This window comes from Sphaeramia orbicularis, chromosome 12 (assembly GCF_902148855.1).
Source record: "Sphaeramia orbicularis chromosome 12, fSphaOr1.1, whole genome shotgun sequence".
Classification (NCBI taxonomy): Eukaryota; Metazoa; Chordata; class Actinopteri; order Kurtiformes; family Apogonidae; genus Sphaeramia; species Sphaeramia orbicularis.
In genome coordinates, this window is record NC_043968.1 from 18,097,505 (window position 1) to 18,118,791 (window position 21,287).

Genomic DNA, 21,287 nt, shown 5'->3' on the forward strand with positions numbered 1-21,287 from the left:
ACTGTTTTTAAAAGATATAAAAAGAACATCAGTGTGGATTGCTCCTTTTGTAATCAATCAGAAGAAAAAAATGATCTCATCTGTTTTGGTCCTGTCCCTTCTCAAGCGTTTTCTGGCAAGATGTCGGGTTTTTTATTAGTCAAAATATTGATTCTGATTTTTCTCTTACTTATGCAAAAACATTGTTTGGTATTTTCTCATATCTTGCTAACAAATCAGATCAATATTACATCATCAATCTAATTCTATTTCTAGCAAAATATCACATTCATAAATCCAAATTCTTCAATCACAAACCTTCCTTTTTAATCTTTAAAATTGAGCATACTCAATATATTTCAAGTATTCAATATTCTGAAAATTAAAAAACTATCAAAACCCTTGTTCTATGTAAACACTTATGATCTTTGCAAAAACTGATGTTTTATTTCTACCTGCATATTTTGTCCCCTGGCTATGTTCTGTTCTGTTCATGTTGTTATATTAATATTGTATTGTATTTTTTATATTTCCACTGTATTCTGTATAACAAAAAAAACAAACAAACAAAAAAAGACATTATAAGAGCTACTAGCATAGGTAATAGTGTAATATAGATTCACATACTTAAAGTCAAATGAATACATAGTATATACATTTACCTTATCTTAGATAATTAAAATATGCACCCTATTACATAATAGGGTCTATAAATCATGTATTATCATAATGGGCGGGTTTTTGCTTCCTCGCATTTTGCCTTGTGACCTTGCTTTGCACTGTTTGGACCTTGCGCTTGCCGTAGTTGTCAGTTGTCTTCGGGCAAATGAAAGAAGATGCTTGTGTTTGTTTAGAGGAATTTAAGCATCTTCAAATGTCTGTAAATGGAGGGGGGAGCAGAGGATTTTATTTTAATACAGTCTTGTCTTTGGCTCGGTCGTTGGCAGCTCATCGGCAGGCACCGATAGAAAAGGTAATGTTAAAGCTAGCGACAGTTCCAAGCTAATACCTGTCAAGAGTCTTTGACACTTAGGCCCGTCTGTAACTTCGCCTGTCTACTGATGTTCTCTGAATCTTAAGCTTGAAACACATCACATATGTCTTTCAGTATCCCAGGATATACTGTACCGTTTTATTTAGGTATTTGAAGTCGACAGTGGGTTCCTTCCTAACAGACTTCTGTAGTAGCTAATGTCGGCTAACGCTAGCTGTTATTACCATGTAACTAATCCCAGGCTAACGTTAAAGCCAGACTTCCTCTAAAAAGCCCTCACATTCTCCTACCTTAACATGCCAGCTTTTTACATCAATAACCAGTCGAATTTATGTTCCCTGTAGCTTCTTGTATCGGTACCTATCATACATATGTAACACTGAAAAGAGTGCCATTTAATGGATACTTTGCATGTTGTTTCTTGTCAACTCATACAGAACCCAGTATACCTGTAGGGTTTGTTACATTTGTATGTATAGTTCTGAAAAAATCATGTGTCATCATAAGATTTACGCATCCCCTTTGCAGCTCAAACACATTACAGTGTAGGCCTATCAGCTGAGATTGTTCAATATTTGACAGAGGTGATATGGAGTTTATCAACATGTGTGTTTGTAACTTGGTGACAGTCATGTGTTAATGTGGCAGACAGCAGCATTCACTAGTGTTAGGGAAATAAATGATTATAATGATGATGCCCAGTTTAAATAACTCGTGGTAGCTTTAAGCAGGTAAGGACAAGTATTAAACAGGTCCCATCAGAGATAATGAATGTTATCCCTGTAAGAACAGATTTCAAACTAATGCTCGAATGAGGTTTAATGTTGCCAAACACTTGATGCGAAGCTACTAAATTGTAATTCATTGAATTTACCCTAAAACTCCATTTCACTATTCTGTATAAACAGCCATTGAAAAGTGGTTCACAAAGTCAAACACTGAGATTCAAAAGAGGGAAATGTTTCACTGAGACAGGAAGTATATCTTATGATGAAAGAAGTGTGGTAGCAATAACACAAAGCTCTGTTACTGTGTAGGAGGAACAGTTTGTGTGTGATTGCAGTGTATGTATGATTTGTGACCGAACTGGTGTATAATCTGGTTTGATTCTGGTATTTTTTACCACAATATTCATGGCCTTTTAAAATGTGCTGTGTGTGAATAGGTGCTTTATAACTGAGGTTTGAAGGATCAACCATAAACCTGTGCTGCAGCACACAGGCTTCAGTGTTTGTACAGCCACTTCCCCTTCTCGTGTTCTTAACCTTTAGTGCAGTTTAAAACATAATGGTCTGTTGAATTGTTTGAAAATTTGATTTGTGTAAAAAATGTTATTGGCTATGTTCCAACATTATATTGCATTTATTTGAAGCTGAGCAGGCAAAGCTTTAGTGTACAACTAAGTGAAACATTTTTATTTGTATGTTTTATATAATTGAATAAGTTTGAGTTTAAAGCCCTGTCATGTGTATGGAAAGATTGGACTATGTAGAAAATGCAAAATAGCTGAAAAACACAAACAATGTAAATGTTCATATAATCTATGCATTTTTCATGATAATTTCCCTTAATTGTGCAGCACTATCATGTATGTACTGATAAGAGTGGTAAGAATGGGTTTTGCACTGGCAGATTTAACAAATGTGTACCTTTCTTTTACTTCCAACCTTAATTTTCCATTCTAAATGTGACTCCAAGATCCTCTATATCTAGTAACGGTTCATTCACTCTCTGTGTAGCTGGTTATTAATCCCTCTCTGAAATTAAGCCTGGCCCTTTAGTATTAGGTCAATCAATTCCCATGGAAGGGCTTTTTTGGCTTGATTCCTAAAACACGTTTAGGCAGAAAAAAAAATCACTATCTCGGATGGAACTGGATATGAATATTGTGCCTGTTAAACCACATGGTGTAGCAACTGCTTTCAAAAAAATACTGTCAGCAGTGATCCATGTGCTGTCCTTCTGCAGGTCCAGAAGTTACAATGCATGTGCCCTGTGGATTTCAGAGGAGTCTTCCAGCTGGATGAAAGAAGGAGAGATGCTGTCATTGCACTTGGTATTTTTCTAGTTGAATCAAATCTTCAGGTAAGGATTGCACCTCCTTACATAGTGTTCTGTGCAGTGTGAAAGGACAGTGTGTTGTAACAGCAGGGGAAACCTACAGCCCACATTTTCTAATACTTACATACTTTTAAATTCCTCTGCTGTAGCACAAAGATGCCATTGTTCCCTACCTTCTTGGGCTGCTTAAAGGCCTTCCTAAAGTTCAGTGGATTGAGGAAAGCTCCCAACGCAAAGGACAGGGTAAAGTTACACTTGTGAAAACTTCATCATCTTAGGAATGCCACATTTGATTCTCAAAATGCAGAGTATTGTATTTGTGTTCTTTATCCTCCTGTTTCACAGAGACTCTTCCTGTTGCGGAGAACTTCACCTTTTGTCTTGTAACACTACTGTCAGATGTTGCACAAAGTGATGAGACTTTACGAGGACAGGCATGTGTTTGCACTCAAGTGATCAAGTTCAGCTGGATCTTGCTGAAATGGGTGAATGAATTGTGATGATTTTGTCTTCATTAGATCCTGGAAGCAGTCATGGAAATCATGCAGGTGTTGCAAGATATCTGCAAGAATCCTGAAGGTCATGATAAAGGTATCAAAGTAACACGCTTTCTTCATCTGTATGCTTCATTTTTGTATTATAATTAAAACACAACCTTCTTATTCTTTTGTCTGGCAGAATACCTGTGTAGGTACACTGTACCGACCCTGCTTGGTGTGGCTCGTGCTTTTGGCCGGTACAGTAACACTGACGAGCCTTTATTATCCAAACTGTTTCCTCGACCTGTTGCTCCTTTGCTGTCTGCTGGGGATGACAGTGATGCTGCACATCGGCGGTCCTTCAACGACTTCCGTTCAATCCTTCCAAGCTCTTTGCTAACTGTGTGTCAGGGAGACACACTAAAGCGTAAAGGGTCCTCCTTGACCAGTGTGTCACAGCAGGTAGTAATAATTTACTAGATGGAGATCTTGGAGATGGAGATCAAATAAAAGGCACAATATTATCATAAACACTTCTTTTATGAACTTTTCTAGGCCAGTCCAGAGAGAACAGGTCTTACTCCCAGCTCACCAGCTGATCCCTCTGCACAGTACTTTGAGGGTAGGTAACTTTAAAGATGTTCTTAAGGTTAAATGCTTTAGAACTTGCTAAACCTTAAACCTTTCCTCCCTAGGCTCATACCTCCCTGATGGCAGTGCAGTGGACCCTGATTACTACTTCTCCACCATCAGCTCCAGTTTCTCTGTTTCCCCTCTTTTCACTGGAAGCAGTGCTGGGGAGTTTCATGTCCCACTTGATATGCTTAGACAGCTCCTGCATATGGTCAGTAACCACACCTTCACAACAGATAATTTGTGAAAAAGGCAGATCTCATAATATAGTTATGGAGGACAATAAGTGAAATTTAGTGTCTTTGTTTTCTCAGGTGGAGCAGCTTGTTTCTGAATCATTTTTAAAATCACTCGATGACATTTTGACAGAACTACTTGAGGTATGACTCTGGTGATCACTCAGATACCTCTATGGTCTTTGTAGACACTTCATATTGTTTTAACTTTTCTGGGGGTTTTTTTCAGTTGAATCCTGGTATTCATCTGTACTACAAAACGTTCAGTGATCCTCTATATGTAGCCATATTTAAAATGCTAAGAGACACCCTTTACAACTTAAAAGGCAAGTCTTTTTCTCCTCTACTTCTTTTTATCAACCAGTTCATCCCAATATTTGCATTATTAATAACTGTAATTTCTGTGCTCGTCAGACCTTCAGACTGACTTTGTAAAGGAGATTCATGACTTTGTCCTGGAGCAGTTCAGCAGCAGCCAGTCTGAGCTGCAGAGGATCCTACATGATGTTGAGTACCTGCAGAGTGAACTGAGCCCGCTCAAACTGCGCTGTCAGGCCAACGCTGCCTGTGTGGACCTCATGGTGTGGGCAGTGACTGAGGAACAGGGTATGACTTTGGTTTATATGTCTTTACTTGACTGAAAGTTATGTACTCTTCTTTTTTTCATCATCTGTTTTGTCTTTCTCCACCAGGAGCTGAAAACCTTTGCACCAAGCTGTCGGAAAAGTTGCAGTCGAAGACATCCAGTAAAGTCATCATCGCTCACATGCCCCTTCTTATTTGCTGCTTACAGGTAATAGGTGGCTTGTTTTGCTTGACATTGTGAAACATTAGCATTTGTAACATTTTCATGTCTGCATGCTTTATATATACCCAGAGCCGGTGGATAATCATGGTAGATTAGAATGAAGACTAAAGCAGGGAAACACCTAACTACATCATCTTGATTGTTAATTAGTCCACAAACAAATGTAGCAACAATATGGGGTTGCAGTCACATGTTGGGATCTGTACTGAAAAGCTAAGATAACTGCCTTCTGGCTCATATGTAATATTAAGCAAACACACATACAGATCTGTCTCGATGTGTTTCCCAAACTTAGGTTCAGAATTCAAAATAAGTCCTGGAGGTGTCACCAGTTAGCGGAGGGAAATATATAGCAACAAAAGACAAAAAGTGTTCTTTTCAAGAGTTTGTAAAGGTTGACCTCTGCAAAATCATGTGAAATGTAGAGGAGAGGCCATAGTCGTTAAATATGCAACAGAGCAAAAATGATACAACAAGATGTAAAAGATGTAACAAGATAAAAAAATATATATATATATGTAGAAAACACAAGTAAAAAAGAGCATGTAACATTTGCCAAAAAAGTGACAAATTTGACAGATCTCTAATATCATTTATATTTTCTTTATGATTTGAGGGATATAATATAAACAGCTATTATTTTATGTGATTTTAACATCTCATATATAAAAGTAGTGTTAATTAGAGACTGCATTCCACTTCCACTAATATGTAGAGTTAGCAGGGTTTACTGGGATGTTTCAAAGGAACCAATGCATTGTGTAACATTTTGTTCCTGCTATGACAAGGAAAAATGTGTAATGTGAAAAAGGACTGTGGGAAAATGTTAAATATTATATCAAAGATATTTCAGATGTGTTATTTTATTGGTATGTGGACTTTATATTACTAACAGTTTAAGTTTGTTGAAACATTCATTTTGGTAATTCTAAACAACAGTATACAATTGAATGCACAATAACCAGGTCAAATTTTACATTTTACCTGATATTTATTTAATGTAGAGCTGCATTTGGTATTGTTTTGCAATCACGTATTCGGTCAAATGTTTTGATGATGAATTGAATAACAATATTGATTTTGATATATGTGATTTATAGAGCGAGAAATAGCATTTTTCACTCTGTTAAGTCTGACATTCAGATATAGTAATTGTTTTTTTTTTTTTAAAAGTGGTTTTTAACTCAGATCCACTTCTGTGTGTGTGTGTTCAGGGTTTGGGTCGTCTATGTGAGCGTTTTCCTGTGGTTGCCCACTCTGTCACTATGTCGCTGAGAGACTTCCTGGTGGTTCCCTCTCCTGTTTTGGTGAAGCTGTATAAATACCACAGCCAGTACTCTGCAGGTAACAAAGCAACAGCCAACAGTTGAAGTGTTTAATAGACATTTATGTCCATGTTTTCTAATCAAATCCTGCCTTTTTAAGGTGGCGGTGAGATAAAAATCCATGTGACAAATGAACATTCCCAGTCAACCCTCAGCACCCACCCAAGCAAGAAGAGCCAGCCCTCCATGTATGAACAGCTGCGGGACATCTCTATTGATAACATCTGCAGGTAAATTCACTTATATACACACTTGGACTGAACAAGTACCTACAATCATGTCGCCACAGTATTTACTGTCCAATCTCTCCTGTTCTGTTCCTCTCCAGGTGCCTCAAGGCAGGACTGACAATGGATAATGTCATTGTAGAAGCTTTTCTTGCAAGTCTTTCTAACCGTCTCTACATCTACCAGGAGAATGATAAGTAAGTCAAGTATCTTTTTATATCAACTTTGGTGGGAATAGAATAAGTCTTATTTTGAGAGGATTTACATGTGTGGCTTCTCTGCCCAGGGATGCCCACTTGATCCCAGACCACACCATCAGGGCTTTGGGTCATATTGCTGTGGCTTTACGGGACACTCCCAGAGTAATGGAGCCCATCCTTCAGATCCTACAGCAGAAATTCTGCCAACCTCCCTCCCAGCTTGATGTTCTCATCATAGACCAGCTTGGCTGCATGGTCATCACAGGCAATGTAAGTGTTCAAACCTTATGCTATTGTATTGTTGATTTAAAAAACATATTATCTGGAAAAACTATTGATTCTTTTTCTTTTACCACAGCAATATATCTACCAGGAAGTGTGGAATTTGTTCCAGCAGATCAGTGTCAAGGCAAGCTCCATGGTTTACTCCACTAAAGACTACAAGGACCATGGATATAGGTGACCAACCTTACTAAAAGCAGCACAATTACATATGAGAATGCAAGAGTACACGTTTACACACATTGCCAAAGTGCACTCAAAGTTTTTATGCCCATGTTATTCAAATAGTCTTGCATCATTTCTTTTCAGACACTGTTCTCTGGCTGTGATAAATGCTCTGGGTAACATAGCAGCAAATCTCCAGGCTGAGCATATGGTGGACGAACTCCTGGTGAACCTGCTGGAACTTTTTGTTCAACTGGGCTTAGAGGGGAAGAGAGCTAGTGAGAGGGCTTCGGACAAAGGCCCAGCCCTCAAGGTATGACACAAATGTAAAACAACTGCTAATATAAATAACTTAGAGTACATTTTATCTGACAAATAGTCATTTAATCACTGTTTTTTTCTGTGGCAATACAACAGCATTATTGTCCCTGAAAATACAACATTAATGCAGCCTTAATAATAACCTTCCACAACTATGAAATCTTACATCACAGGAGTAGACTTCACTGCCCTGGTATTTGTCCTGGGTTATTTTATCCTCTCATCTGTAACCTGTAACAACATGCCTAGAACAACACAGTGAACTAATTCAGTCCTACTCTGTTCCTTTGTGTCTCCAGGCATCGAGCAGTGCTGGAAACCTTGGTGTCCTAATTCCCGTCATTGCAGTGGTAAGCTTTATCGCAGTGGTTTCTGTACTTTGATTATTAATCAGGCTTCATCTGAAACTTAACTGAAAATGTTGTATTTTGTATATTTTGACACCCATCTTTACATGAATTCTCCACTGAAGCAGATGAATGAATCAGTAGAATGAATCATTTCATTTTTGCATAAATCAGTACTGTCACAATTCAGTCATGTTGGTGACATACTGACAGTCTCATTTTAACCTTCCTGCTCATGTCTTTTTAATTTTCTTGCTTTTAAAAAACACATTTAGTCTGACTGTTAAATTTTCAGGTAAAATGATATGCTAATACCAACTTGTAGGTTAGATAGCTAATAAATGTATGCAGTTTCAGTGCAACTTTAAGAACCAGCTTCATGCCTGGAACCGTTATAATAATATAACAACACACTGGCAGATGTATCCTTTTTATCCTTTTTTCTTGGGAAAATAGCCACATTAATTACTGAGGTCTATTCTTCCTGTTCTTCTGCTCTTAGCTGACTAAGAGGCTGCCACCAATCAAAGAAGCAAAGCCAAGGCTGCAGAAGCTCTTTAGGGACTTCTGGCTCTACTCTGTGGTCATGGGATTTGCTGTGGAGGGCTCAGGTAGAGGTTAATTACACATTTTTACATCAGCGCTTAAATGGAAAGTACGAAGCTTTGTGTTATTTAATGTGTACCTAATTTTAAAATAGTCTAACGTACCATACTTGGTTTTGCTGACACCCTCAGGTCTGTGGCCAGAAGAATGGTATGAAGGAGTTTGTGAAATAGCGACCAAATCACCGCTGCTCACATTTCCCAGTGGAGAACCTTTACGCTCTGAGCTGCAGTACAACTCCGCACTGAAGAATGACACAGTTACCCCAGTATGGAAACACATTCATCGTCAAGCATAGACACAAATGTACAGTAAACCTTTCAGCACCAGTTCATGGTTTGTAATATTGTTCAATTTCAGGCTGAGTTGAATGACCTGCGTAGTACTATCATCAACCTGCTCGATCCCCCTCCAGAGGTGGCTGCTCTCATCAACAAACTGGACTTTGCCATGTCCACATATCTGCTGTCTGTTTACAGATTAGAATACATGAGGTATGCCGACATTTGGTGTAAATGCATTTTAGATTCTTTGACTGTCTGTCTGAAGAGGTTTTAAGTTGAATGTAATTTTCTTTTCATGTGTTAGGATGCTGCACTCTCTGGACTCTGATCGCTTTCAGGTCATGTTTCGATATTTTGAAGACAGGGCAATACAGAAGGATAAGTCTGGTATGAAAAATGGAAAAGACACAACATCTTAAAAAGTGCTTGTTTCTTTATTATGTTTAGTAACATAAAATGTCTGTAGGTATGATGCAGTGTGTGATTGCTGTTAGCGACAAGGTTTTCGAGGTCTTTCTACAAATGATGGCTGAGAAAGTAAGACGGATATTTCATTTGACAAGAACTTACATCTGTTTCTTGACCCTGTGTATCATTATACACTGTTTTGATCTAAATCTTCATAAAATGTGACACTTCAGGCAAAAACCAAAGCTCATGAGGAGGAGCTAGAGCGCCATGCTCAGTTTCTCTTGGTCAACTTCAACCACATTCACAAGAGGATCCGGAGAGTGGCTGACAAGTATTTGTCTGGCCTTGCCGAAACGTGAGAATAAGAGACTTACTAATGCAATCAAAAAAATACATGAATACATAACATACATGTGTATGCTCATTACTGACATCACTCATCTCTTTCTCCTTAGTTTCCCTCACTTGTTATGGAGTGGGCGTGTGCTGAAGACTATGCTGGACATCCTACAGACACTCTCCCTTTCGCTCAGTGCAGTAAGTGATCATTTATTAGACTATTAATAAATGTATTTCAGTTTTTCCCTTCAAGCTCCATAAATTTCAGTAAACAGTTATTGTATACATACGTATATACAGTATGTATTCCCAGCTTCAGGGCCTTTACTACATAATTATTATTTTATTATTTTTGAAAACTTGATAATAATTGTTTTTTGCCATTAATTTAAGGTAGTCAAATGTGTGTAAAGTCTTCATATTTATGCTCTATTGCAGGACATTCACAAAGACCAACCATATTATGACATCCCAGATACACCATACAGGATCACTGTCCCAGATACGTATGAAGCCAGAGAGGTAATGTTTTATTCACTACTATTTGTCATTTTACTTACTCAGCTGTTCCAAAATGAGTGTCTAGACGTTTATCTAAAATTTATGTGTGATGGAAATGTGTAGAGTTAGGATTATGAGAGTTATTACAATTGAAATATGCAATTGTATGCATGATTTCAGAGCATAGTGAAGGATTTTGCAGCTCGCTGTGGAGAGATCCTTAAAGAGGCAATGAAATGGGCCCCATCTGTGACTAAATCACATCTACAGGTGACATATTCGGAGAATGCCTCAAACAGAAACACTAAAAATCTTAGTACTGTGGCCTTTATATTATTTTAACTGTACTTTGTGTGATCATTTTGCAGGAGTATCTGAACAAACATCAGAATTGGGTGTCAGGTCTCTCTCAGCACACAGGCCTGGCCATGGCTACTGAAAGCATACTGCACTTTGCTGGTTACAACAGGCAAAGCACTACTCTGGGGGTGGGTGATAAACTGACACTTAATATACATGCGTTAATATACATTTGATGGTAGCTTTGTCTGTATGGCGTAGCTTAAACATTATAGCTGAACTGTCATTTTTTCCTTTTAATATTAAAATGTTTTTGACAAAATTCTATGTTGGTAGTAATTTAAATGAAGTCAGGCTGAAATTATTGATATAGACCAGGAACAGTAGAGGCTCATATATGGAGCCTTGTGGGACACCACATGTAATCATTTTCATTCCATGTTGGAACCTTTTGACATTTATAACTCCAGTTTACATGATTTATTCAGTGGTTTATCTTTTAACTTTCAACATTAGTCCACTCAGCTGACAGAGAGACCTGCCTGCGTAAAGAAGGACTACTCTAACTTCATGGCATCCCTTAACCTCAGGAACAGATATGCTGGAGAGGTAAAATCATCATTGTACTTGTCACTCCTCTCCGTAAAAGTTATATCAAATATCTTTCCTCTACTTACATGTATAACTCTTTTGTCTGTAGGTTTCGGGTATGATCCACTTTGCCCAGGCAGTTCGAGGGCAGTCAGATCTGAGCCGACTGATGATCAAACAGATGGGAGAGGCTCTGGACTCTGCACAACCTGAGGCATTCACTGAGGCCATGTTCAAACTGGCAGCGTTGCTCATCAGTACTAAAGGTTTGACTTTCACTGTGCTTTTGTTGTGTGATCTTGATCTTTATTAAACAAGCGTCTTTTATCTGTATTTTCTTACTGTTTGCAAAATGTATTTTTTTCTATGTATTTGTGTCTTCTCTAGATTGTGATCCTCAGCTCCTGCACCACCTCTGCTGGTCTCCGCTCAAGATGTTTACAGAGCATGGCATGGAAACAGCGATTGCTTGCTGGGAATGGCTGCTGGCGGCCCGTGCTGGAATAGAAGTCCCGGTACCTAAGATCTGTATAACCATTTTGACTTGTTTGTCCTTGTATCATTTTAGTTTGTGAATAACACCACCTCTATTCTCTCTTCACTTAGTTTATGCGAGAGATGGCGGGAGCTTGGCAGATGACTGTGGAGTTGAAAATGGGCTTGTTCTCAGATGCTCAGGTTGAGGCTGATCCTCTGGCTGCATCAGAGGAAAGTCAGCCGATTCCCTGCCCTCCAGATGTCACCCCTCACCATATATGGATCGAGGTCAGATTCTATGTATTTATGAGACACTTTACTCATCAAAAGTATTTATTTTACTTTGGACTTGACTTCTTTCTATTAATCTTCTCCTCCTTCTGCTAATTGCTTTTTTTTTCTGCCACCTTTCCTACAGTTTCTTGTCCAGAGATTTGAGATCGCTAAGTACTCCAGTGCAGATCAAGTGGAGATTTTTGGCAGTTTGCTTCAACGCTCCCTCTCTCTCAATGTCGGTGGGGCTCAAAGTAGTCTCAACCGCCATGTAGCTGCCATCGGACCACGCTTCAGGTTATACACATAATTTTGATATAGTCTAATCGGATATCTTACCTTTGAATCTACTTCAGTGGTCTTCAAAATAAGCTGAGAAATAGCAAAAATATGTACAATATGTCTGTTCTATAAATATCTGTTTGTGTTGAAGGTTGTTGACTCTGGGTCTGGCTCTGCTTCACTCGGATGTTTTGACCAACGCTACTGTAAGAAATGTACTCCGGGAGAAGATCTATTCCACTGCTTTTGATTACTTCAGGTGAGTTGTACTGCTGTGGATGTTTAAACCTAAAAAAAAAAAAATACAGTTTTATTGGGGAATGGAGAAAACCATAATTGTTTATTAAATGGAACAGATATTTTCATTATTAATTTGCGCCTCAAAAAAATCTCTGAAAATACGGTAAAAGCCCATCAGAATTTGTCCGAACAGTCATCCAAAACCAAAATATATCTTTTAAAATATTATAAAATAAAATAGTACCAAGTTTAAATCCACTATTTTTTTTTTATGAAGTTGAATTAGTTGTACAAAATTTATCATATATTTGCAAGATTCACATGTTCTGTAGGGTTTACATTAAGCCTGTCTTACAGTCTGTTTTGTGGGTAGGAGTAGTTCGTTGTTGTTATTTCTAATCTAATCTAATCTAATTTAACAATATGGCCTCAGCAATGTTGCACACACCATAAAAGAGACTAAGGATTTTTGCAGAAAATCTGACCTGAGTCCTCTATACAGAAATCAGTGTAAGGTGGTATCATCATTAATGTAGATTGTGGAGGCAGTTCTTAGCTGAGAAGTGGAGTTAGCAGCAGTAATCAGCACAGAAAAGACTCCACACAAACTTGACTGTCAGTAAATAAGCTAATTCAAATCCACCATGACAAACCTTTAAAACAATAGTATTGTACCACTGTATCATATTTTTTATAACTCTCTGTATCTGTGTCCAGCATATCTCCAAAGTTTCCGACCCAAGGTGACAAGCGGCTCCGTGAGGACATCAGCATTATCATTCGTTTCTACGCCAGCATCCTGTCTGACAAGAAGTATCTGGCAGCGTGTCACTTGGTTCCACCTGGTGAGCTTGGTACTACCCCTGCCCCGAGCACGCTCTCTGCCGGGATATTCGGATCGCTTATTGTGTCCAGCACTTCTCCAATATCTATCTTAAGTAAGCCTAAAGTGGTGGAGCTCAGACTGCACTGCAGCAGGGGCATGCTTTTACGCGTGACAAATTTGACGCTGACTCTCCTCACGATGCTGCTGATAGATCCTGGTATCTATGGTTCAGACCCAACTTTTTATACTTTCACATCTTTTTTTCTTAACTTTTCTTCATGGTTATCTTATGATCCATTGTATTTTGTCCGTTTTTACTCTGTTTCTATTTCACCTTCTGCAAATTTTCTTTACATTTCCGTCTTTAATACTTAATCCGTGTTTATCCTAAATGTTGAGCAGCTGTGAGGAAAAGCGCAAGTTCGTCAATTGCGTTAAGATGCATGACTTTTCATCATGTCAGCCCACCCGTCTGCCCCTCCCCCCAATTTATCAATTTGGTATCAAAGATGAAACTTCAAAATGAAAAATGTTTATTCTTTCCCCCAGAAAGTCCTCCCCTCCTCATTCCAGATGTTCTCGAAAAAGACAGGGTCTCATTCCCATGCACATCAGTTCGCTTTAGGTAGACGAGTCCTCTAACCGCAGATGCTGAACCAGATTAATCTACATCTTGTCCCCCTGCACAGTAAAAACAATCTGAGCCGGCATCAGTGGTTCTTGGCAACTTCTACCATCATATAAATCCTGCTGGATTTACCTGCATGACCATCACAACAGCAGGGAACTAACTGATACAGCTCATCTCTCTCTTCAGAAACCTCTTCATCATCACTCACGTAGTGAAGTTTTACACTGTTTAGAAGACATAGTATGTAAAATGAAATGTATGTGTGTATAGAATCTCTTTTTTAAGACTGTAAAATGTAATGCTTTAAAGTAAAATACACCTTTATTTGAAGTTAGTTGTAAATCTAGACATGCAGACCATCCAACACAACAGCTGTGTGTGTTTGTGTCTGTCTTTTACTGAATCTGTTCTTATGCATGCAGACAATCAGGATCCATCATTAAACAGTCTGTCAGTGATGAACGCTGCAGACCTCAGGAGCAATATTGACTCCAGCGCTCGCTCACAGCAGAGCGGCCAGGGATGGATTAATACATACCCGCTGTCCAGTGGCATGTCCACTACATCTAAAAAATCAGGTACCACTTACATTCATTGTGTAAATAAGAACGAAGCCCAGAATAACAGACAAACTGACTCACACTACGACTCCAATTCTCCTTCTAGGCACGTCTAAGAAGAGTAACAGAGGGACGCAGCTTCACAAGTACTACATGAAACGCAGGACCCTGCTACTGGCCTTATTGGTAAGATCTTACAAAGGATTATCTTTGCACAAACCATTCTTTACTTTGATCTCTACCGTGGGTATTTCACACAGTTTTATCATTGTTCTTAGATTATATTCAGTGTTTCCAAAAGTCTTAGAATTTCAGAGAAATATGTAATTTTTTTCACTGTCAGTGGCCCCTTTACTAATGTCAACAATGGATATTTCATTAGAATGAAATAAAATAACATGAATGTATGTCACTAAATTGTATTGTGAATAAAACTTCAATTCATTATCTTGCTTGTTAACTTGATTTCTGTCCCTTCAGTTTTAGATTTTCATGAGGAGTTGAAGTGAAAACCGTATCTCCCATGATCCAAACATTTCACACATTTTGTTTTTACTGTTTTTATTGAATGACCCCCTAGTGACAGAAATCATGCACTATGTATTTCACTTTAACATGGAGGAATTTCAGCATGAGAGACTGACCTTCTTCCTTTTACCTCTTCTATTTTGTCTTCCCAGGCCAGTGAGATTGAACGGTTAACAACGTGGTACAACCCCCTTTCCACTCAAGAGCTCACCATTGCCACAGAGCAGTCAGTGGAGACCAGTATCGCCAACTGGAGGTCCAAATACATCAGTCTGACTGAGAAACAGTGGAAGGACAATGTCAACCTGGCCTGGAGTATCGCACCTTACCTGGCTATGCAGTTACCAACAAGGTACTTTTTGTTCAACGAATGGCAGGCCAAAATGCCTCTTTAGATACCAAATAATGCCATTTATGATCATTTACTTATAGCTTTATTTTTTATCTTTTTTTTAATCTACTTGCCAGGTTTAAGAATGAGGCTATTGTTGCTGAAGTGACCAGGTTGGTGAGACTGGACCCTGGTGCAGTCAGTGATGTACCTGAAGCTGTCAAGGTCAGTTCACGTCATCATGACAGTTCAGACAATGAGGTTTGGAGATTATTGTTTTTTCACTGTAGTCCTGTGAGCAAATAAGTATGGTTTTCCTATTTTATTGCCTAGTTCCTGGTGACTTGGCACACTATTGATGCAGACTCTCCTGAGCTGAGCCATATCTTGTGTTGGGCCCCTGCGGACCCTCCCACCGGCCTGTCCTACTTCAGCAGTATGTACCCTCCTCATCCTCTCACTGCTCAGTATGGGGTGAAGGTGCTGCGCTCTTTTCCTCCTGTAAGTCACACAAACTTTCAGACTTTTGCATCCAGGCAATAATGCAGATGGATTTAGTTCTGGACTCAGTTTCTTTTTTTTTTTTTTTTTTTTTTTTTTTGTTTGTTTGTTTGTTTAGGATGCTATCCTGTTCTACATTCCTCAGATTGTGCAGGCTCTGCGGTATGATAAGGTAAATGATTCTGCTATTATTGCACAATGCAAATATGCATCAGGTGACCAAAACGAGAGTAAAGGAAACAGGAGAGGACAGAACAGGTGTATTGACCTGATAATGTATTCTGCTCAGATGGGTTATGTGAGAGAGTACATCCTGTGGGCAGCCCAAAAGTCTCAGCTCCTTGCCCACCAGTTTATCTGGAACATGAAGACCAACATTTTCATGGATGAGGAGGGACACCAAAAGGACCGTGAGTAGAGACACTACTGCTTGGGAAGCATGTGGAATGGGGGTGTCAGTCAGAATGATCCCAGAGATTGAGAGCAAACTCCATAACTTTCAGTTTAAAGCAAAAATTCTGTTTCTCTGAAAAGGTTCATTTATAACAGATTTTTAACTGATCTATGAATGAGGCATAAACATGCAGTGAGTTCAGAAATTTACTATCACATGAAATTAGTTCAGTTAGTATCATTTCCCAGCAGTTAATTGATGACTGATCTATGTTACATTTTGGAAGCATACTTCTCTTATTATAATTGTTCTGTTTTTACTAGTTTGAAAACCTCCTACTGCACCTAATCAGATTGATGTAATCACTCCTTTCTTTCCTGTTGAATCTATCTGTGTAGCTGACATTGGCGAGCTACTGGAGCAGATGGTTGAGGAGATCACTGGGTCTCTGTCGGGTCCAGCTAAAGACTTTTACCAAAGAGAGTTTGACTTCTTCAACAAGATCACCAACGTGTCTGCAATTATCAAGTAAATTCAGTGGCAGAGGTGAACAAAACCTTCTCATCAGGGGCAGGTTTTGTTCTCTCATATTCATCACTCATTAATATCTTGACTGTCAGAAGCAAGGATATGTGAATGGGCACTTTTTTTATTTTGTCTTTTTATTTTTCAGGCCTGTTCCAAAGGGAGAGGAGAGAAAAAGGGCCTGTCTAAAAGCTCTGTCTGATATTAAAGTCCAGCCAGGTAATACTTCCTAAGGAGCCATACCACTCGTTTACAGTACATGTTACCTAGTTACTGGTTAGAGTCTTATATAAATGTATACATCTTGTACACAGATCAGGGGAGCATTTCCGTCACTGCTGAATTAGTGGTAGTTTAACTTTTGAGTGAAGGCTAAAAACTCAAAACATCAAAGCAACCTGTGGCCAAACCTGTCTGTTTTCACATCGTAAACCTACTACAGTGTTTTTCCCTTGGAAATGGGGAAAGATCACCTGAAAATGGTAATCCATTGGTCATCCACTGTTAAAATAGATGGCATTTCCACACCAGTGAACACTTTACACCTTTCCAGTTGAGTCAGTGAACAACAAAGACAAGGAAATGGGTTCTTTAATGCAACAACATTTTACTGTGGATTACAATTCTTTAAGATTGGTACTTATAATCAAATATTCTCATTTTGAAAACAATAAATTAGTTGGCAGTTGAGTTTACTGAAATGTTAGTATGTGAGTTTTGCTATTATCGTCCTACTACATAAAGAATGCAATATTGATGTTCACAGGCTGCTACCTACCTAGTAACCCTGAGGCCATAGTGTTGGATATCGACTACAAGTCTGGAACACCCATGCAGAGGTAGCCACAGATGTTCAATCACACTTCATACAGAGCTCTGTTGTCCTGATGAGTTAGATCTCATTATATACGCCATCCTCTGTGTTGAGCTCAACTGAATATGATCTGTTTCATCACAGTGCTGCCAAAGCACCCTATCTGGCCAAGTTCAAAGTGAAGCGCTGCGGTGTGAGTGAACTGGAGAGGGAAGGGCTCCGTTGCCCCTCTGACTCTCTGGAAGACGGCGAGGAGAATCCAGACGGATCACGCAGAGTTTGCTGGCAGGCCGCCATCTTTAAAGTGGGAGATGACTGTAGACAGGTAAGAAGATCACTGACCATTAAACTGCTCACATTAAACAGAACATTTGTGACATTTGTGGAAGAATAATCATTTAATTTTTCCATCTCCCCTTTAGGATATGCTCGCTCTGCAGATCATTGGACTTTTTAAGAATATCTTCCAGCTGGTTGGCCTGGATCTTTTTGTCTTCCCATATAGAGTTGTTGCCACTGCACCAGGGGTAAAACCTTGTGTCCATTCACTCCAAACTGTTTTTAAAACAATATTGTTAGACAGTTTTATAGTTTTTATGTTAGCTTCCATTAAAAGTCCCTTCTTTTCCTCAGTGTGGTGTGATCGAGTGCATTCCTGACTGTAAGTCTCGTGACCAGCTTGGCAGACAGACAGACTTTGGGATGTACGATTACTTCCGTAACCAGTACGGAGATGAATCCACTCTGGCTTTCCAAAAGGTGTGGAGGTTTAAATCTTAGTTGTACACTTACATCTGCTAAAATTTGTGCAGATGTAGAAACATAATTAGCTGTAGTCAAATGTCTGTGTTCATGTATGAACAAATTATGATATCAGTATGTATTTAGTCTCTGCTGACATGGGTTTGTCCTTTTCTCAGGCTCGGTATAACTTCATCCGCAGTATGGCCGCCTACAGCCTTCTGCTGTTCCTGCTGCAGATCAAAGACAGACACAACGGCAACATCATGTTAGACAGCAAAGGCCACCTCATCCACATAGGTACAGTACATGAACATGGGCCTCAGGAACATATGTTCTGAAGTGCCATGTACCGAGTGTGTTACAGAGAAGTTGTTACTCTTGTTTTCTTAAGTAAAAATCATGTTTAATTGGTCCAGTTATATATGATGAAATACACATTGTATGGAGAATTATGTCTTCATCAAGGCATGTGTGACTGTAGAGATGATTTCTGTGTCGCATTGTTGATAATTCGTATTCATGTATCTTCTCCAGACTTTGGTTTCATGTTTGAGAGCTCTCCTGGTGGTAACTTGGGCTGGGAGCCCGACATCAAGCTCACAGACGAGATGGTGATGATCATGGGAGGGAAGATGGAGGCCACACCTTTCAAATGGTTCATGGAGATGTGTGTCAGAGGATACCTGGCCGTACGGTAAGAAACAGCAAAAAAGAAAAATAGACACATGTTGAGGAAATAAAACACCTGCTCCAATATATATCCAAGGGTTGTTTACTATATGTGGGAGATGTGAAGGAAAAGGAGGTGTGATCACAGTTTCCATACAGAGAACTTCCAGACATCCACCACCACTAATATGTTTATTATTAATTCATTTGTTGCTTCTGTTCTCATTTTTCAGACCCTACATGGATGCAGTGGTTTCCTTAGTGACACTAATGCTGGACACCGGACTACCATGCTTCAGAGGACAAACCATTAAGCTCCTTAAGTAAGTACAGTAGGACGTCTAAAGTGTAAACCACTAAATGAAGGAAAACTATAAATGTGATAGAACCACAAACTTTCAGCAAGAGACCAAAACTACACAAAAAAACACGTGTGAAAATAATCTTCCGTGGGCCTTTTCAGATGAACGGAACATATTTTGTTTGTCCAAATGCTCATGATTAAACTGAGCCATTTTAAAGCTTAATATGTCAAAATGTCTGTATTTACAGAAGGCCAAAAGCTAACTGTAGCATTGAAGCATTGCTCACTGTGATAAACTCAGAGAATTGTCTCCCAGCTCTGCCTTTCCTCAGTGATAGTACCTTTTTTATGGCTCTTTACTTAAGTTTTCATTTTGGAGCTTAAATATTATGTTTTCTTATCATCAGAGGACGATTTAATCCCCAAATGAGTGAGAAAGAAGCAGCAGCTTTCATGATCAAAGTCATCCAGAGCTGTTTCCTCAGTAGCAGGTGAGAAAAATCTTGTGAAGTTAAATGTTTGCCCTATTGTTTTGAACTTGCTGACAGAGTTTATATTAATCGATTTTCATGATCTTATTTTCAACAGGAGCAAAACGTACGACATGCTACAGTATTATCAGAACCAAATTCCTTATTGAAGCTCTTCTACTGCACACCCAGGACAGGCGACTCCACACAAGCAATGCAAAGCTCCCTTTGGATGATTTGAATGGAAGCAGTGGATGTAACTGTAAACGTCTCAGTCAGCGGGGTTTATCAGGATGCTCCCTTGAGACAGATGACGACGAGGCACTTTGACCCTTATTGTTCAGTTTTATTTAGCATTCACTGTCAGATTTTACACTGTGCAGCTCAGTTTGAACCTTTATCTGTTGCGAAAGCAAGAAACAGTTACTTTCTCTAAAACAGGTATTTGACTCACCCTTTAAGTATTTTCTTCTTGATACTGTTATTTGTTACAAACACGTATCCAGTGTCACACTAGGGGAAGACAAAGGGAGCCATATTTATAGTGTCTGTTAAAGCAGGTGTTATCATCATGGGTATCAATTTGTTTTAATGCTGTTATCCACTTTAATGCACTTTATAGATCACAGTATTTCATCGGCTTTACCTGCCTTTATCTAGTGTTTAAATGGAGTCTGTGATTTGATGAACAGATCAGTCGAATTGCAATATTTTTGATTTAATACATAAGGTAGTGTCATGAAATAGATCAAAACTCACAGCAGGATTCAATCAGCATTAATCCAACAATAGTCTGTAGAATGTAGAGGTATATCAGTCATAATTATGCTGTAGTATTTGCTGTAGAATCACATCAAGATCACCTATTGATCTATGATTTCCTTAGAAATAAAGGCTGTACATGAATAACATATGTATTATAAGATTTTAGGAACATTTATCTGTGCTACTTTGACGCTAATTCTCAAAGCCAATCATGTCACACGTCACCCTGACAGCTTTTAGGTGATATATACTGTAGGTTAACAGGGTGGAGTGGAGCTACATCACATCCTGCATGTTTCTAAGTAGAGACAAATATTTTTTTGCCCTGTGTAGCTGTAGTCTTAAATGTGTGCGAACCCTTTACTGAACTGTGCGTATAATCCTGTTTTAAACATTCCTCTTTGTGCTCGGAGTATTTGAGTTAAATTGAACTTCGGTTTTGTTCGATGATCTCGCTGTTAATGATGCAGATGATTAAACCGAATAAGCCATTTCTCCTACCCTTGGTACACACACAGCTGTAGTAATACTTGACAAAAAAACCCTAACCTTATGCAATATATTCATGTATTATGATACTGTATTTGTGTGTAGCTGTGTTCAACGACTTGGAGTTGTTCTAACTTCCATCCATCCCCATCTGTGTGTGTGTGTGTGTGTGTGTATGTGTGTGTGTGTGTGTGTGTTTTTCCCGTTGCAGCTATAACTTACTGTATGTACTTTTTTTGGGAGTGAAGTACAGTATTTAAACATACAAAATGCAGTATATTGTTTAATGGCTTATACATAGAGACTTGAACTGGTTGTTGTTGCTCTGATCGGTTTTTGACAAAGCCATTTAAATGTATTTGTGCTGTTGTCACT

At 38.8% G+C, this 21,287-nt stretch overlaps 1 protein-coding gene across 2 annotated transcripts in view; it reads left to right on the top strand.

Moving 5' to 3' along the window:
- The first annotated feature begins 762 nt into the window (after positions 1 to 762).
- Positions 763 to 21,287, top strand: part of pi4kaa (phosphatidylinositol 4-kinase, catalytic, alpha a) — a 21,075-nt gene continuing 550 nt past the window's right edge. The window contains exons 1-54 of one of the 2 annotated variants that reach the window (XM_030148711.1): positions 763 to 952; positions 2,942 to 3,058; positions 3,184 to 3,277; positions 3,380 to 3,468; positions 3,553 to 3,625; positions 3,713 to 3,975; positions 4,069 to 4,135; positions 4,209 to 4,357; positions 4,461 to 4,526; positions 4,612 to 4,708; positions 4,797 to 4,988; positions 5,075 to 5,175; positions 6,405 to 6,534; positions 6,616 to 6,745; positions 6,844 to 6,939; positions 7,029 to 7,212; positions 7,301 to 7,401; positions 7,534 to 7,702; positions 8,010 to 8,060; positions 8,560 to 8,668; positions 8,795 to 8,931; positions 9,024 to 9,157; positions 9,252 to 9,334; positions 9,414 to 9,484; positions 9,589 to 9,713; positions 9,814 to 9,895; positions 10,136 to 10,219; positions 10,379 to 10,468; positions 10,567 to 10,686; positions 11,015 to 11,107; positions 11,199 to 11,355; positions 11,477 to 11,604; positions 11,696 to 11,854; positions 11,985 to 12,136; positions 12,273 to 12,380; positions 13,079 to 13,299; positions 14,241 to 14,396; positions 14,485 to 14,564; positions 15,059 to 15,258; positions 15,375 to 15,462; positions 15,571 to 15,738; positions 15,857 to 15,910; positions 16,028 to 16,148; positions 16,531 to 16,660; positions 16,806 to 16,876; positions 17,424 to 17,496; positions 17,616 to 17,796; positions 17,894 to 17,998; positions 18,105 to 18,230; positions 18,392 to 18,512; positions 18,750 to 18,909; positions 19,118 to 19,207; positions 19,596 to 19,679; positions 19,777 to 21,287. The exon at positions 19,777 to 21,287 is cut by the window's right edge and continues 550 nt beyond it. In XM_030148711.1, the coding sequence (XP_030004571.1) occupies positions 806 to 952; positions 2,942 to 3,058; positions 3,184 to 3,277; positions 3,380 to 3,468; positions 3,553 to 3,625; positions 3,713 to 3,975; positions 4,069 to 4,135; positions 4,209 to 4,357; positions 4,461 to 4,526; positions 4,612 to 4,708; positions 4,797 to 4,988; positions 5,075 to 5,175; positions 6,405 to 6,534; positions 6,616 to 6,745; positions 6,844 to 6,939; positions 7,029 to 7,212; positions 7,301 to 7,401; positions 7,534 to 7,702; positions 8,010 to 8,060; positions 8,560 to 8,668; positions 8,795 to 8,931; positions 9,024 to 9,157; positions 9,252 to 9,334; positions 9,414 to 9,484; positions 9,589 to 9,713; positions 9,814 to 9,895; positions 10,136 to 10,219; positions 10,379 to 10,468; positions 10,567 to 10,686; positions 11,015 to 11,107; positions 11,199 to 11,355; positions 11,477 to 11,604; positions 11,696 to 11,854; positions 11,985 to 12,136; positions 12,273 to 12,380; positions 13,079 to 13,299; positions 14,241 to 14,396; positions 14,485 to 14,564; positions 15,059 to 15,258; positions 15,375 to 15,462; positions 15,571 to 15,738; positions 15,857 to 15,910; positions 16,028 to 16,148; positions 16,531 to 16,660; positions 16,806 to 16,876; positions 17,424 to 17,496; positions 17,616 to 17,796; positions 17,894 to 17,998; positions 18,105 to 18,230; positions 18,392 to 18,512; positions 18,750 to 18,909; positions 19,118 to 19,207; positions 19,596 to 19,679; positions 19,777 to 19,828 (6,429 nt within the window). In that variant the 5' untranslated portion in view covers positions 763 to 805 and the 3' untranslated portion in view covers positions 19,829 to 21,287. The remainder of the gene's footprint in view (positions 953 to 2,941; positions 3,059 to 3,183; positions 3,278 to 3,379; positions 3,469 to 3,552; positions 3,626 to 3,712; positions 3,976 to 4,068; positions 4,136 to 4,208; positions 4,358 to 4,460; positions 4,527 to 4,611; positions 4,709 to 4,796; positions 4,989 to 5,074; positions 5,176 to 6,404; positions 6,535 to 6,615; positions 6,746 to 6,843; positions 6,940 to 7,028; positions 7,213 to 7,300; positions 7,402 to 7,533; positions 7,703 to 8,009; positions 8,061 to 8,559; positions 8,669 to 8,794; positions 8,932 to 9,023; positions 9,158 to 9,251; positions 9,335 to 9,413; positions 9,485 to 9,588; positions 9,714 to 9,813; positions 9,896 to 10,135; positions 10,220 to 10,378; positions 10,469 to 10,566; positions 10,687 to 11,014; positions 11,108 to 11,198; positions 11,356 to 11,476; positions 11,605 to 11,695; positions 11,855 to 11,984; positions 12,137 to 12,272; positions 12,381 to 13,078; positions 13,300 to 14,240; positions 14,397 to 14,484; positions 14,565 to 15,058; positions 15,259 to 15,374; positions 15,463 to 15,570; positions 15,739 to 15,856; positions 15,911 to 16,027; positions 16,149 to 16,530; positions 16,661 to 16,805; positions 16,877 to 17,423; positions 17,497 to 17,615; positions 17,797 to 17,893; positions 17,999 to 18,104; positions 18,231 to 18,391; positions 18,513 to 18,749; positions 18,910 to 19,117; positions 19,208 to 19,595; positions 19,680 to 19,776) is intronic. The other variant, XM_030148712.1, reaches the window with a different exon arrangement.